General features: G+C 44.8%; 1 protein-coding gene across 1 annotated transcript in view; it reads right to left on the reverse strand.

The window, feature by feature from the left end:
- Positions 1-6,778: 6,778 nt before the first annotated feature.
- LOC140190512 (transcription factor E2F2-like) overlaps positions 6,779-17,917 on the reverse strand; it is an 84,467-nt gene continuing 73,328 nt past the window's right edge. The window contains exons 6-7 of the mRNA XM_072247150.1: positions 17,170-17,395; positions 6,779-15,167 (exon numbers count right to left, since the gene is read on the reverse strand). Of these exons, the coding sequence (XP_072103251.1) occupies positions 14,920-15,167; positions 17,170-17,395 (474 nt within the window). The 3' untranslated portion in view covers positions 6,779-14,919. The remainder of the gene's footprint in view (positions 15,168-17,169; positions 17,396-17,917) is intronic.

The raw sequence follows: 17,917 nt of genomic DNA on the forward strand, positions 1-17,917 counted from the left end.
TATCACACTTTTGGTCTTATTCTCTCACACCTTATCCTCTTGCTCCTCACAAACTCATAGAAAACCTTGGGATTTTCCTTAATGATGTTCGTCAAGGCCTTCTCATGGCCCCTTCTGGCTCTCCTAATTTCATTCTTCCTGCTCCTTCCTACAAGCCCTATAATCATCTAGATTTTTGAACCTTTCGTAAGCTTTTCTTTCCTCTTGACTAGATTTTCACCAGCCTTTGTACACCACGGTTCCTGTACACTACCATCCTTTCCATGCTTCATTGGAACATACCTATGTAGAACATCATGCAAATATCTCCTGAACATTCGCCACATTTCTGCCATGCATTTCCCTGAGAACATCTGTTTATACTTCCAAGTTCCTGCCTGATAGCTTCATATTTCCCCTTACTCCAATTAAACACTTTCCTAACTTGACTGTTGCTATCCCTCTCCAATGCTATGGTAAAGCAGATAGAATTGTGATTACCATCTCCAAGATGCTCTCCCACTGAGAGACCTGACAAGGTTCATTTCCCAATACCAGATCAAGTACAGCCTCTCCTCTTGTAGGCTTATCTACATATTGTGTCAAGAAACCTTCCTGAACACACCTAACAAACTCCACCCCATCTAAACCCCTCGCTCTAGGAAGATGCCAATCAATATTTGGGAAATTAAAATCTCCCACCATGACAACCCTGTTATTATTACACCTTTTCAGAATGTTGGGTGAGCATTCCTTAAAATTAATTCTAGATGCTTCAAGAGTGGTGTCAACGTGTAGCAGATGTCTGGAATGCAGATCCTTGGGTTCAGCAGATAGCTTGTGATCAGATCATCTCAACCTGATTACAGAAAGTATGAGAAATATATAAGGGATAGATCTGCTATATTCAACAAGATGCTGATGGGACATGTTTGACCCTGTCCTGATCAAGGATCTCGGCGTTTATTCCTTTCCTCGCAGCTGCCTTACCTGCTGAATTCCTCCAGCATTTTGTGTGCATTATTGGGGACCAGGCTTGATGAGCTGATTGATCCGATCTTATTTCCTCCAACGTTTCAAACACAAAAATTCTATCAGTTGGACAACATGGTCTTGCCCAAGGGCAAGTGAGTCAACACAGCAGTGTCAGAGATCAAGCAATTGTGACATTCCTCATCATTGAGTGCTTAAATGCTGAGATATGAATGCAGACATATATCTCTATACTTGTGTATTTCATTTCCAGTTCTTACTGAGTTGCACCTTACCTCAATTTCAAAGTAAATTTATCATTGAAGTACATATACGTCACCATACACAAACCTGAGATTCATTTTCTTGTGGGCATACCCAGAAAACTATTGAATAATAAAGAGTGCCCAACTTGGGCATTCAAGTAGAGTACAGAAAAGAACAAGTTGTGCAAGTACAAAATGAAAGAAATAATAAATACGTAAGCAATTAAATATTGAGAACACGAGATAAAGTCCTTGAGAGTGACTCCACAGGTTGTGGGCACAGCTCGGTGTTGGGGTATGAAGTTATCCCCTCTAGTTGAAGAGCTTGATGGTTGAGGAGTAATAACCATTCCTGAACCTGGTGGTGTGAGTCCTGAGGCTCCTGTACCACCTTTCTGATGGCAGAAGCGAGAAGAGAGCATGGCCCGGATGGTGGGAGTCCCTGAGGATGCATGTGACAGCATTTCATGTAGTTGTGCTCAGTAGTGGGGAGGGCTGCAGAGGCGTTTGAGAAAATGATGAAAGGTGTTACTAATTATCAAATGAAAAACAGAATTTATCGAGAAAGTTCAGCAGGCCAGGCTGCATCTGTAGAGAGAAACAAGAGTTAACTGCTCAGACTGAAAACACGTCATCATAACTGGGAAAGGGAATAAGGAAATTTAGAAATCTTCAGGGAGGGGAGATCAATAACTGTTGGTAATTTTGCTGGTTGAATCCCATCTAACTTTAGAACCAAAACCAAACTTGTTTCCGTACCATGAGTCAATCCCATTGTTCATGTCTGACTTAGTCACTTTGGACGACTGTGGTTTGTTTCATGCGTTTCTGCTTAGTCTTGTTACTATTTTGCACAATTTGATCAGGGCACCTTGGCATGGACTGGTTCCATGGCCTGCAGTCAACGAACGACACAGTGCTAAACTGAATACTCCTCTATCATTTGATACAGAGATGTTTAATATTGTGTTACTCGCTCGTTTTTTGCTATTCGTGCGATCTGTTCTTTTCTTCGCATGTTGGGTTATTTTCCCCAATGGGTTCCACAGTGTTTCTTTGCTGCCGATGGGAGGACAAATCTTAGGGTTGGATACCGTATACTTACTTTGACAATAAATGTACCTTGAACTTTCTCACGGTCTGTGTGCTGGAATGAGTCATCCTCACCCAGCGATCGTACAAGTCACAGACGAGGGTGACACAAAGTGTGGCAGCAGGTTGAATATTGCACAACCGCTGAGGTAGGATGGAAGGACTGTCTGTGCAACTCAGGTCGTCAGAGTTCAATCCCGACATTCTCTGTAAGGAGTTAGTATGTCCTCCCCATGGAATGTGTGTGTTTTCTCCAGGTGCTCTGGTTTCCTCCCACAGTCCGAAGATGCACCGGGTCCGTTAATTGGTCCTTGTAAATCGTCCCGTGATTACGTTAAGGTTAAATCGGGGTTGCTGGGTGGTGCAGCTCAAAGAGCTGGGAGGGCCTACTCTCTGATGCATCTCTAAATAAATCAATCACTCACTCAGTGTTTGCAGCTCAGATTAAAGAGGGAACCTCCCAGTTTGTAATTGTTTCAACAGGTCCAACTGAATATCAAGGCAATGTTGGCTGCTTGCCTGCGACTGGGGCTCTAAGTCAGAAAGGCTAATGACCAGATCTTTTTTTTAAAATGGAGGGAGGCGACAGCTTGAGCTTGAGAGAAAACCATTTCAGTTCGTGCTCTGAGGGAATTCACCACCACCTGGAAGTGTAGGCCATTAACAACATGAGAGAACAAAAGGTAGTGGAAGCGGCCAGTTCCATCACAGGTAAGGTCCTCCCCGCCATCGAGCGCATCTACAAGGTGCGCAGAAAAGCACCATCCATTATCAGGGACCTCCTGCACCCAAACCATGCTCTCTTCTCACTGCTGCCATCAGAACGGAGGTACAGGAACTCAAGACTCACACCACCAAGTTCATGTAGTTATTACCCCTCAACCACCAGGCTCTTGAACCACAACACTGAACTGTTCCCACAACCGATGAACCACTTTCAAGGGCTCTTCATCTCCTGTTCTCAATATTTATTGATTATTTATTTATTTTTAAAAATCTTTGTGTTTGCAGTTTGTTGTTTCTTGCACACTAGCTGTTTGTCCGTCCTGTTGGGTGTGGTCTATCATTGATTCTGTTAGGTTTCTCGTATTTATCGCTAATGCCCACAAGATGAAGAATCTCAGGGTTGCATATGGTGGCATATGTGCACTTCAATAATAAACTTACTTTGAAATTAAAGCTAAACTTAAAAAACAGACTAAAGCAGAATTAGATAGAATTTCAAAACAAATTAAAGATTTAGATAATATCTATGCAATTCCCCCCAATATTGATTTATTTAAACAAAGGGTGGAACTTCAATCACAATATAACCTGTTATTAACTCATCCCATTGAAGGATATTTCCTTGTTTGGAGATAAAAATAATAAATTGCTCACATCTCAACTAAAAATGGCTGCAGCCAAAAGGTAAATTTACTTTGAAGGTTGAATTAAAAAATGTCACTCTGCAAGATGCAGGATAAAATACAGAGATGGTATTGAGCACAAATCTGTGCAGTCTGATCCCCTTCAATCAGAGGTTTCCAACCGCGGACCCCTACCACTAACTGAGGGTCCACGGACCCCCGGCTGGGAACTGCTGTCCAACCACGGACCCCTACCACTAACTGAGGGTCCACAGACCCACAGCTGGGAACTGCTTTCCAACCATGGACGCCTACCACTAACTGAGGGTCCACGGACCCCCGGCTGGGAACTGCTGTCCAACCACGGACCCCCAACTGCGAACTGCTGTCCAACCACGGACTCCCGGCTGAGAATTGCTGTCCAACCGCGGACTCCTACCATTAACTGAGGGTCCACGGACCCCCAGCTGGGAACTGCTTTCCAACCACGGACGCCTACCACTAACTGAGGGTCCACGGACCCCCGGCTGGGAACTGCTGTCCAACCACGGACCCCCGACTGCGAACTGCTGTCCAACCACGGACTCCCGGCTGAGAATTGCTGTCCAACCGCGGACTCCTACCACTAACTGAGGGTCCACGGACCCCAGGCTGGGAACTGCTTTCCAACCACGGACCCCCAGCCGGGAACTGCTGTCCAACCGCGGACCCCCGGCTGGGAACTGCTGTCCAACCGCGGACCCCCGGCTGGGAACTGCTGTCCAACCGTGGACCCCCGGTTGGGAACTGCTGTCCAACCGCAGACTCTTACCACTCACTGAGGGGCACATGGACTCCCGGCTGGGAACTGCTGCCTTAAATAAAAGCTCAAAGACTCAAGAGAATGAAGTCATTTATTTTCTTTTTTTTGTACCAATGCAAGTGCCACACTTGTTTTATTCTGCATTTAAAAACACACACACACTCACACAACTTTTGCACATTCAATATCCTAGCAAACCCCTTTCAGCTAAAAAAAAACTAACATTTAAATACAATAGTGGGAACTATGGCAACAGCTCACACTTAAGTAAATATACAGATTTCCCTATATACAATTTTACACTTACAGGCACCTCCTGAGACAGGGAGAGGATCTTTTCTCATTTACAGAAAGTATGTCAAAACACTTAACGCTTGCTCAAACCTGTTCCTCGTTTCCCCAGTGCTTTTATTATGTGGGTTCGATGTGTTCAGAAGAAGACTACAGGAGTTAACGTGTTCAGAACAATATCCGACTCTTCTCGTTGAACAGGGCATTTATACTAAGGTGCGAAAGCTGCCGAGGCAGCTTAAGTTTCCAGTCCACTCCAGTACTTTTAGAAACGGCACAGCAAAGTCCTGAGCTGGGTACCTGAGTCGCTCCTTGCGCATCAGCCCAATCCTCGAACTTCGGCAAGTTATTTGACCTCAGTGAGTATGTTCACGTGTGTACGGAGGGGGTTAGTAGGGAGGCGGCGTGGAGGTTGCAACAAGGCAAGGGGTTAAGACGATGAGCTGACAGAGACAACGTGCAAACATTGTACAGTCACCCAAGCAGAACCGGGCCTGGAGAACCTATCTCCTATTTACACAGCTTCTCCGTTCAAGCACGAGAGTCAGGGTCACCAGGAATAGCAAGACCAGATAGTGATGCAAATACAGGATTGTAGGGCACACGCTGGCTGGTGGACAGTTAATTTACTAAATTTAAGTTATTACTGTATATTACACATTTCATTGGTTATAACACCCGAAAATGTACTGTACATATGCACCAATGGAATGCACACGATTTCGACTGGATGAATATTTGTATAAAAACTGTCAATTCTGAGCTAACATTTCAGGACAATGTGGTGAGGGGGACTGAATTGTTCTCCCTGTGCACATAAATAACTAAAGTGTGATTGGGAATTAAGTGCGAGCATTCAAAGTCCAGTGAGACCAGCAGGAGGTTAGAGGCCAGAGGAAATCACTGCCGATTCTACCCTGTCTGATAGATGAAGGTTCTGTAAAAGGTGAAAGGTCCTTAATTTGATAGAGAGATAGTAAGTATTGGACAGGTCTTGTACAGGTCAGATCACCAAAAGTCATTCTGCAGGTCCAGTACAGAAGAACACAAATACAGAGATGATAAATGCTAGAAATTACAGAAAATCGTCCCCAGAATCACAAAATAAAGAACCCTAGATCAGTCATTTCCCATAACTTATAGTGTATTTTATGTATCGTACTGTACTACTGCTGCAAAAGAACAAAATTCACAAGTATCATACATAGTGGCCACTTTATTGGGTACACCTATCATTAATGCAAATAGCCAATCAGCCAATCATGTGGCAGTAATTCAAAGCATGCAGACATGGTCAAGAGGTTCAGTTGCTGTTCAGACCAAACATCAGAATGGGGAAGAAATGTGATCTAAGTGACGTTGACTGAGAAATGATTGTTGATTCAGAGAGGGTGGTTTGAGTACCTCAGAAACTGCTGATCTCCTGGGATTTTCACACACAACCATCTCTAGAATTTACAGAGAATGGTGTGAAAAACAAAAACAAAATCCAGTGAGCAGATCTGTGGGCAAAAGTGCCTTGTTAAAGAAAGAGGTCAGAAGAGAATGGTCAGACTGGGTCAAACTGACAGAAGGCTACAGCAACTCAGATAAACATGCATTTTAACAGAGATGTGCAGAAGAGCATCTCTGAACGCATAACACATCGAACCCTGAAACGGATGGGCTACAACAGCAGAAAACCTCATCGCGTTCCTCCTCTGTACCATAATAGAGTGGCCACGGATTGTATGCCAGTGATAATAGACCTGATTCTGAGACAGGACATTTTCATATAGTGCAATATTTGTTAAGCTTCTGGACAGTTCCCAATCCTTGGCCAAATCTTTACGCTGAATAGAGAAGCAGTTTCAAGCTTTCTAACTGAACACTGCTTCCTGTACACGTTCTTACAAACAAAAGACAATACATCACTACATCTTTTTAGATAGGCCTTCGGAGACAGCTTAAAAAATTACATTTCAATGGAGCTCAAAGTACTCTGACTTTGAAAACAGCTTTGTTAAATCTCTCCTTTCCAGAACTTAAGATCAGAACTTAAGAAAAAGGTAAACAAAAGTTTTGAATGTTCAGAAAGGGGAAGATGAAAGAGAAACGGGCAGAGTAGAAGATGAGGGAAACTTGCAAAACAGGACAAAAAGAAAATTGGCCACTCAAACTGAAGCGTGCAAGCAAACTGATTTACGATGTAAACACAAGAAATTCCACAGATGCTGGAAAACCAAAGCAACACACACACAAAATGCAGGAGGAACTCAGCAGCTCAGGCAGCATCTATGGAAATGAATAAACAGTCGTCGTTTTGGGCAGAGACCCTTCTTCAGGGCTGAGAAGGAAGGGGGAAGACGCCAGAATAAAAAGGTGGGTAGAGGGGAAAGCAGATAGCTGGAAGGTGATAGGTGATAGGTGAAGCCAGGTGGGTGGGAAAAGTCAAGGGCTGGAGAAGAAAGAATCTGATGGGAGAGGAGAGTGGACCATGGGAGAAAGGGAAGGAGGAGACCCGGGGGCGGGGGAGTAATGGGCAGGTGAGAAGAGGTAAAGGGTCAGAGTAGGGAATAGAGGAAGGGGGAGGGGTTAATTTGTTTACCAGAAGGAGAAATCAATATTCATGCCAACATTTTGGAGGCTACCCAATTTATGATGTAGAATTGCCTAGAAATTTTCAATTATCACTGGGCATTCCGCAAAACAATTAAATAATGTTTCAATCTTCAGCTGTTTGGGTGCCACTATGCAGCTCTGATAAGAGCCTAGAAACTCTGAGGCTTCCTGACTGGACGAGGCAAAGCTTTCAGTTGTTGGTTCTCACAGTGATGCTCTGGTCCAAGGCCAGAGGTGTAATCAGATGGACAATGGGCATTCTATTCAGCACAGCTCCGAGGTTGTCTAGTGACCTGAGCTGTTGCTGGGAGAGGCTTAGAGAGCGAAGAGTTAGGATTGAAGCCTGAAAGGGGGACACTGGAGTCTGTGATATGGTGGTGAGAAGCTAATTTTGGGGTTGGCGATGAACAGGCCTGCATCGTGATCAGTCGGATATGAGCCCGATTATGATTCCATTCTGCCATTCACTCAGAATGCCGGGATTTTCCCCACGCTGTCTTGCAATGTCCTTTTATCTATTATTTGTCGGGTTCTTTATTTTTTTTTTGAGATACTACGCGGAAAAGGCTCTTCTGGCCCTTTGAGCCATGGTGTCCAGCAACCCCCAGATCTAATCCTGGCATAATCACGGGACAGTTTACAATGACCAATTAACCTACTAACCGGTACATCTTTGGGAGGAAACCAGTGCACCTGGAGGAAACCCAAGCGGTCACGGGGAGAACATACAAACTCCTTACAGGCAGTGGCGGGAATTGAACCTGGGTCGCTGGTACTGTGAAGCGTACCACCAAGCCGCCCTGAAGGAGATCACCCTGCCCAAGCACAATGCAAATCACAAAGTTCAGAAAACATTGAGTTGAGTTTCCCCAGAGTTATACAAAACAGCCATCAACTGGTCATCACTGAGATTCAAAAACAAAATCTATTTTTAATCACAAACACTGAAAGAGCAACAGTATACAATTTAATTTCTAGGCATAAGTCTGCAGAGAATGGTTACAAACAACAGAATATTGGCAATGGGGCAAGTACCCTTCACCTTTGCCCTCTTGGATCCAATTCTGGCCTCCACATGGAGTCCCCGTCCTCTCCATCACTGAATAATATTGGCGAGACCAGAGTTAGAACCACTGAACAAAAGTGCAAGGGAATTGACCCATGTGTAGGAACCTGCATTATTCTGAGGTAACATCTTTGGAATGGAAGCAAACAGAATTTTGTTTCAAACTATGACCATATTTTTATTCTGTACTTCTTTTGCACATGTTCTTTGCAACAAACCGATTATACTTAACAAGTAAATTTAAAATCTGAGATTAAGACATGGAATGTGCTTAACCCAACACTGACAGAAAAGTACCCTTTAAAGAAATAAAGATAAAACAAATATATTCCTGGAAAATATTTAACTCCATGCAAGTGCATTATTCTTTTAGAGAACTAGTATTGAGCAAGATGGCCCAAAAGGCCTGGCCAAAATCTTACTCTAAGTTGTGCCACACCATAGACTGAAACTGAGTTGGAGGAGGTTGACACAAGGTTTACTCATTGTCCAACCAGCTGCACCCTTAATGGACTTACTGAAAGTTACTGTAGGTCTAGAAAAACTGGAATTAACCTCAGATGGTGACACAAACTCCCACTATTCTTGAAACCTGGTGCACAAATATTACACATCACACACAAGTTGGGTTTCTTTTGGTCAACCTGACAACTATTTAAGTTATTTAACATTTCACAAACAAAAAATAACATGAACATAATTTTAACAGACAAGTTTGGCCTAGTCAACTGTTCAAACAGAGAACAATAGACGGAAAGCGATCTAAACAGATCAAATTTATGGTTATGTTTGGATTATATCCAAGAATGAATCATACAGGAGGGAACTAAGAGACGTCAAAGACATGCACACACAATATTCACTCAGACGTCAGTGGGTAAATTCATTTGGAGTTATGGACTCCTATCAATATCTGTCATCACTGAATGAAACAAGACACAGAAGCATACACTCACTCGCTATCCCATGCCAAATTAAAAATACTCTATTTGGTCAGTGCTATTAAGACAAGGAAGCTTTTTAATGATAAAACACAAGGCCAGGGTAACTACAGGCAAAACTGAGAAAATTCCATGGAGCTCAACCCAAAAAGGTGAACTGCCAGAAAATTCTCAGGGTCAAGAGTTGATGCTTAGGAAAGAGGGATGAGGAGATGTGTTGGGTTTCATTTGATGAAGATGTCAGAAGGTAAGTTACATGGACAGTGTGGGATGGGTGAGGGAGAGACTTGAGGCCTGGTTGCCACGATCTCTACGAGATGCTCTTTTTCATTAGCAGAGATCTTTGCAATGGACCCACCCACGTCAGACTGGGTCAGTTCTCTGCCATTGCTACTGTGCCTTGCGAGACCTCACCGGTCACAGGCCAAACACCTGATTCATTAAGTGTTAATGCTGCACCCACCTCATCATCAGCTGGAGTGACTTGAATCCGGAAGGTAATTAATTTAGCGATAGAGCACAGCGTGCACTCTTCATGCCACACAGCTTCAACAACCACCAACAACCTCAATTTAACCCTAATCTAATCATGGGACAATTTACAATGACCAGTTAATCTGCCCAGTACGTCTTTGGACTGTGGGAGGAAGCCGGATCACCCGGAGAAAACCCACGCATTGCACAGGGGGCACCGGAATTGAACTCCTAACTCTGGAAAGCCCCAACGTGTAATAGTAGGTTCATGCTAACCACTACTCTACTGTGGAGCCCAAGGGTAGCAATGATCTATCGGGGTCTTAACGTGACAGAAGGGCAAACCAAGGTCTCCCTCAAATAAAACTGCAGATGCTGGAAATGTGGAATGACCCAGCCTGTGGCTGCAACTGTCGATCAACTCTTTAGGTTGGTGACTTTTCGTCGGGTGGCATGCTACATATTTCCAGTCTGTTCTGTTCTCAATCCCATCTAAAAGCTCAGGACAGAGGCCTGAACAGGTTCAAAAAGCCAGACAGCACTTGTAAAAAACAACCTTCCTCTCACACCTAAAGATTCTGATTATCAGCAACACCGGGACCGCTTATTGATAGGGATCAACCCCTATAACATGGCTGCCAGCGAAGTCACAGAGTATTATAAAGAAAATGCTGGATGTTAATGTTTCCCAGATCATGGGCTAATTGATTTTAGGAATTGGTGGGTGTCTAAATTTGTTTTTGACAAGTCTGGACAATTAAATAGTGCGAATTTACTTGGTTGTTGATTGGCTGTGGGAAGGCAGGCATCTCAAAGATTGGCCAGAAAACAGCCAATGGCTGTGTTGTTACAGAGACAATGATGAGGTGAATTGGAGTGATAGTCAAAGGCCTGAAACTGGCTGGGTGACCAGGACATCCGCAGTCCAGCCTCCTACTCCACACTCGAAGTCTGGTGACCATGAGTTGTATGAGCGGGAAGCACGAGGAGGCACAAGGGCCAGACAGACCTGGGCAGGCCAGGAGTTCGCGGTGCCACCATCAGCTAGTTTGGAGATCAGAGCCTAAAGGTCGATCAGTGATCCGGATGCCGAAGCCTGAAGCCTGGAGGTCTGTCCAGGAGTTGGAAGACTGTCCATATGTGTGGGTGGGGGGAGGAAAGGGGCCTGTTCTGCTGTTGCTCTGTTCTGTTTTTATTCTGTCGAGCACTGTAGGCGTGCCATATTGGTGCCAGAATGCGTGGCGACACTTGCCAGTTGCCCCAGCACATCCTTAGCTTGTGTTGGTTGTTAACACAAACAACACATTCCACATGATAAATTAATGAATTTGAATAACGATTCCTCCAGAAAAATGTACCAAGGTTGGCACAGGAGGAGGGAGAGCACATAGAAAAGAGAAAAGAGGAACTAACAATCAGGAAACTAGATAAACAATGTTACAAAGACAGTTCTATCCACAAGAGGCATCAATATGCTCCACTACTACGGAAAGCATCTACCCACCAATGCCTGAATCTAATCCCTTTGCCCTCTACACCTGTCAGTTTTCGATTCTTAGCCTGTTGAACAAAGGAAATGCCACTGCTCCCTCTAGTGGCGAGCAGAAATATTGCATACCTACAATGTGCCAATGCAACAGCTCTCTATAATCAAACAGCGAAGTGCCCGCTGGCCAAACTGGACTTGTGCAAGTCTAATAAATCAGACAGGGAACATGTCTGAAGACAAGTCACCCCAATCTACATTTGTCAGATTATGGTAATTCCCTATAGAATCTCAAAATCCAAGTACACAGCTGTTCAGTACATCAAGTTCGTACTGTCCTAGAATAGGTTGTCCAGCTTAGATCTACATCCAGTTATTTTTCCTTTAAACCTGCCAACATGAATATCCAGACCTGAAAATCGTTGGGATGTCTGGGTTGGTCCAGAGGTACTCGACACCCACCATCACCCCTCCTGAGAGTCACAATTATTGTTGGGGTTGCCCATTCAACACCCCCTCCTCACCCAACTGCTCTCCCTCAAGCCTCGGGTGAAGGGTGCAGTTGGATAATAAGCTGATCTACCACAGCAGCTTGTCACATCGCACCTCTACACACTGGACCTGCTGGCAAGGGGCAAGGTTAGGAGTTCAGAACCCATGTTCATGCCATTTTGAAGCCCATGGAGGTGGCATGTCCACAGATAGCCAAGGTCAATAGATGGTCTTCAGAGTTCCTCCCTCTTCCTTACCATGACCCTGGCAATTTGACAGAAACCAGACAGAAGTATTAGAAAATAAACAACTTCTCCACATCATTTCGGTACGAGCGCCTCCCTATCTCCCTACGCTGAACTCTGCTGGTCTCCTAGTGAGCAATCCTGGCTGAAACACTACTGTTAGAAACACACACACACACACACTCACTCACTCACTCCTATACACAAATTTATATAAAGGCCTCAACTAAAATTTCCTCTATGTACACAATTTGTTAGTTTCAAGAAAATATATATATACACACATATACACACAGTCTAACCTATTATTTTTGGCAATTTGCCAGGTGCTGCTCAAAATAAGACCTTTCAAACTTTGATTTAGTTGAACAGTGTGTCTGAGGAATTCCTCTTCCCCTGTTGCTACCACACACACACACACACACACACACACACACACACACACCACTACCTCTTCCCTCAGGCACACACACAAGCATGAGGCAAATAGAGCAAAGGGCATCAATACTCTTGCCACAGGAACAATACAACTAACAATTTGCTCCAAATTCATTACATACTAAAATCACGAGTGCTTGGGCTGCAAAATTCTAAGATACAACAGTAGGAACGATCCTTTTCTGGGATCCACCCGGTAGCCTGGGTCGATATGAGAAATGAAGAGCCAATACAGTACCCAGATAGGGGCACAATTTGAAGTCCACAGTTTTAACAACAGACACGTTTACAATAGATGAACAACATCTTTTTTTTAAAAGAGCAAATTAAAAAGAAAATGCTAAAGAATACAAAATCATTGCCAACAGTTTGGATACTCCCAGTGTGAAGTTCTGGACAATTAAATTGTCGACAGAACATGTGGGAATCTTCCTCTGTTTTATGTGCTAAATGCATCTCATTGCATTATATGCATATTGAAGACCAATTCAAAAATTCCAGCGTCAACGTACACGTGACACCACGCCAGCCAGTCAGCACGTACCACAGAGGAGGAATCTTGGAAGGTGCTCCCTTACTCCACAGGAAGCGACCAGCATCCACCCAAACCCCTTCCCTGAGAAACACCGATTTCACTAGATTACATTTGTTAAACATTAGCTTAGTTTTAAAACCCATATTTAAAATAATTTTCTTTTACAAAAAAAAAGCACCATTTGAATCCAATTCAGTTCAGTAAACACGTTACAGAAGAAGGATCTGACAAACACACTGTGCAAAGTAGAGGAAGTCTCACCATCACTAAGTCACTCTCCTCAACGGTACCTTCCTCCTGGACGTGCCGATGAAGCCATCCCATTAACACTGCGCTCAAACGGTCACCCGACAGCAATTAGGCAAAAAGGTATCAAAAATGGAGGGGGGTGGTCTACAATTCCAACCCAATTATGGTACACCAGCTGTTACGAATACCTCGTTCAAACAGGATCTTCAACTGAATTCAACCAGAGCTCATGAAATGAAATTAAATAGTATGCAAAGACTGTTTAACAGTCTCCATTGTGAAATATGGATAATTCCAGTTGAGGATTAGATCACTGAACCAGTAACCCCCCAATTTACAAAATGTTGCCATGGTTCAATATAAGCACAAAAGATTCTGCAGATTCTGGAAATCCTGAGCACCACACACAAAATGCTGGAGAGACTCAGCATATCAGGCAGCATCTATGGAGGGGAAAAACACAGTCGACATTTTGGGCAGAGACCCTTCATCAAAACTCAATAAAGGGTCTCGGGCCAAAGTGGCAACTGTTTATTCCTCTCCATAGATGCTGCCCGACTTGCTGAGTTCCTCCAGCATTGTGTGTGTGTTGCTCTAGTACAGGGGTTCCCAACCTTTTTTCTGCCATGGACCAATACCATTGAGCAAGGAGTCCGTGGATCCCAGGCTGGGAACCCCTGATCTACCATAGTTTGTCAGGCATCAACTGATTAATTCAACAGTTAGAGCTGGTCTACGAATTATGCCACTCCAAAATGAAAATTCAGGTTGAACTGCAGAGGAGACGATCACAAGGCCCGCCACCCATGCGGCAAAAACTCTTGACTACACTTGAAGAAAAACCTTGCAGGTTGCAGGCACATTTCACCTAACCACTCCGCAATTCTAGGGAGCAAAAGACTGAATGGGACATTGACCCTCTCAATGACAGGACAGCACGTATGTTGGAAGCAATCGGTCACAAAGCCCTGCAAGATAATCTGATCAAGATCTTAGCTTCAGGTGTGGATGGGGTTCAATGTTAGTAGAAGAGCAATCCAACCCAGCCTGCCTCCTGGCCTAGTCTCCCAGGATATCGAGGCTTCACGTGTTTGGCTACCCTTGGATCACTCCAGTGAAACCCTGAACACTACTTCAGTATTTTTTCCCCTTTTTTTGATACTACTTATTTAATTTTTTTAATATTGTTCTTAATGTAATTTATAACTTTTTTTTATTACGTATTGTGTTGTACCACTGCTGCAAAACAACAAATTTCACAATGCCAGTGATACTAAAACCTGATTCTGATTCTGAAGATGAGATGGCGAGACAGCCTCTACTAAACAGCTCCAGATCTGAAGGTATAACAGGGTTACACTCACACAGACCCTAAGTTACGGTTTACCAGCTCCCTCAGCATGTCCCCACCACAACAAAACCCCACGGACTCCAGCGCCTGATCAAAATGTCGAGTTATCAATGCCATTTCCCAAGAGACAGCCTACAGGTTGTTCCTTTAAGTAACTAAGAGTCAACCATCGGGGAAAGCACCTTCCTCTGCAGTCACTCTGATCCTGTTTAACATTCCCTACAAGAGGAAACACCCTTTAGGACGCGGGGCTGGTGTCCACTCCGGAGAAGGTGGGGACGTGGGCTGTGCTAGTTGGGCAGCAAGTCATCAAGGTCGTAGGAGTCGAAGAGGTCACTAACACCTTCGCTGTCCTCCAGGCTCCACAGGTAGTCGCCATGGTCCAGGGGCGGCGAGAAGCTGACAAAAGGAGCGTCGCCGTAGGAGGTGGAGGGAAGCTGATCCTCTGTCTGTTGGAGGAGGTGGTGAGGGAGCCCCAGGACACCGTCTTCACCGTCCAGCAGGGAGATCGGCAGCACCGGCTTCAGGTCATCTGCAACTGCTCAGGAAGAGGAGAAATTAACTCAGCTTCAGTAAAACAATCCTCCACAAGCTCTGCTTGGTAAACCTGCCACCATCAAACTGAACAGTCATATCTTCAATCCCTTAACCAGAGCTGGTCAATACAATACCAATGGCACATCTCTGAATGTGTCTTCTGTTCTCCCACCCACCCACCTCCCTCTTCACTATCTCAAATCATTCATTTATTAAACTTAGTACATTCTGTTCGCTGCCTGTACCAACCAACCTGTGGTACTGCCGTAGGTCTTCCATTACAGTAGCACTTCGCCATATGGAGACTGGCAGCTGTGGTTGGCAGTTCATCTACCAGAAGGAAAGCTCTGATCTCAAACTTCCACTGCCTTGTGGCTATACCCGCTTACGGGGAAGGCTTTGGGAGCAAACCTGGAGGAAAAATCTGGAGCTGGACTCCCTAAGATAGTCCTTCGTTGAGTTCTACACTACATGCAATGCTGCTGGTGCCAAACTTTAACAGTCTGTCATTCCTTTGGGTTCATCAGCTGTGTGGAGAAGGGGAGACAATTACATGGGCAACAGCTTTCTCTCTATATCCTACCACCTGGCTTATGCATCACGTAGGCAGCTGGGGCACAACATCCATGGTGGACTCCGACTCCGACTAACGGAGGGGCCTCTAGCATACTCGCATATATTACAACCGACTCAACTTGAGTGGACATTAGCAGCACGGGCTCATTGATATACCACAGGGGACAGTCCACAATGGTCCTGTCTCACTTCTGCGGGCGTTGTCCTTCCTGAACAAAATGGCAGCAGAGTTCCTGAATGTTGTTCAGGCCAAGACCACCTGTTAACGATGACATTTTTAGATAGTGAACGCCGTTGAAAGCAATTGATTGCCTACAGTCAGGAAGTGGTACAGCTGTAACATAACGGCTTATCACCGTTCTCATTTTTCACCGGCTAAGTACAAGTGTTATAATTGTATAGCCTTCTGACTGAATTCTGTTATCTAAGGAACTTCTATTACCTCAAGTATAAAGGTGTAGATTACTCTAAAGCGCCATCTTGAATCTCGTTAATCTCTGCCTTGCTTCCCAGTCTCTCACTGAGCTTCAAGTGCTCTGTATCTTTGTTTAAACTTTAAAATAAACAATCCTGAATTCTTGCTCATTCCCAAACTCCTAAAAGAACACAGGGATCAAAACTAACCGAGATCCGACAGCATCTCCCCCGAGCAGTCTGGTCTCATCTGCCAGCTTGTACTCCTTCCCCTCCCCTCACCTTCTTATTCTGCCCCTTCCTTTCCAGTCCTGATGAAGGATCTGGGCTCAAAATATTGACCATTTATTCCTCTCTATAGATGCTGCTTGCATGGCGGGGTGGACTTACGTCTCTACCAAAGGAGGTGTAAGGCACTCCCTCTCTCCGCTAGCCCACAGGTCACCTTTTGGGCAAAGTGTAGCACTTGCTTAGCCAACACCAACAACCCCCCCCCCCCCCAATCAGGGTTACGTGAAGCCATGGTAATGGGTGGTGGATGGTTGTATGTATGAGCAGCTGGTGCCCATCACAAGTGTTAAGTCACCACTGACGTCAGGCAGACAACCTCTGAAGGAGCGTTGATAATGGCTGGGGTCACCTGTCTTGTAAAGACACTGCCCAGAAGAAGGCAATGGCAAACCACTTCTGTAGAAGAATCTGCCAAGAACAACCGTGGTCATGGAAAGACCACAATCGCCCACGTTATATGACATGGCACATAATGGTGGTGACAATAGATGCTGCCTAACCTGCTGAATTCTTCCAGCATTTCGTGTGTGCTACTCTGCCAGAACCACAGGTTCTTCAGGAACTTATTCACCTTTTAGTTCTGTTCTCTTGTACTACAAATAAAAGCTAATCGTACTCAATAATTTTTCGTTCTAAATCTCTATTCATCCCCAGTTTGAGCTTCTACTTCTCATCCTCCTTACCCAGTTCCAAAGAGGAAAGCCCCGCATTTTGCCACTCACCTTCTTCTTTAACTTCACGTTTGCAGGTGATTTTCGGACAGTCGGGCTCATGCTGGGATGAGGCTGCAGGGCCAGGATTGGTCCCCGGCAAGGAAGCCACATTCCCGCTCTCCTCCTTCTTGGGGGTGGAGTGCTTCACGGGACTGTTTTCCTCTGCCATCTCTTCTGGGCAGAGGTACACCTCGATCGGCCCATTGGTGCTCTTGAGGTAAATCTGAAGGTTCTCCTGTTGGAGCAGCACAGGGAGCTGGTCAGAGCCTGCGGCCTCAAGAAGCATAAGACGCAGAATGCAATAATATCCACCAAACCCCTGAAGGTGCGGCTGCTAAGAACAATAAGACGGTGAAGTGTGCACAGCAGCAGAACTGCAGGAGCCGGCCATCTCAGAGGGACGTTAAGGCAGTGTAAGGTTCAAGATGGAGGAGGAAATGGGGATATGAAACTATTTAAAACAATGATTTGGTTATGCGTTTCCTATGACGGGGGGGCGGGGGGGGAGTCTAAGATCAGAGGATTTAGAACAGAGATGAGGAGGAATTTCTTGAGAATAGTGAATCTGTGGAATTTGTTGCCATGGGTGGCTCTGGAGGCCAAGTCATTGAGTAGATTTAAGGCAGAGGTTGACAGATCCTTAATTATTCAGGGTTTGAAGGGATACAGGGAGAAGGCAGGAGATTGAGGCTGAGAGGAAAATGGATCCGCCATGATGAAATGGCAGAGCAGACCCGATGGGCCAAATGGCCTTACT

Source organism: Mobula birostris, chromosome 30 (assembly GCF_030028105.1).
Source record: "Mobula birostris isolate sMobBir1 chromosome 30, sMobBir1.hap1, whole genome shotgun sequence".
In the NCBI taxonomy this organism is placed as follows: domain Eukaryota; kingdom Metazoa; phylum Chordata; class Chondrichthyes; order Myliobatiformes; family Myliobatidae; genus Mobula; species Mobula birostris.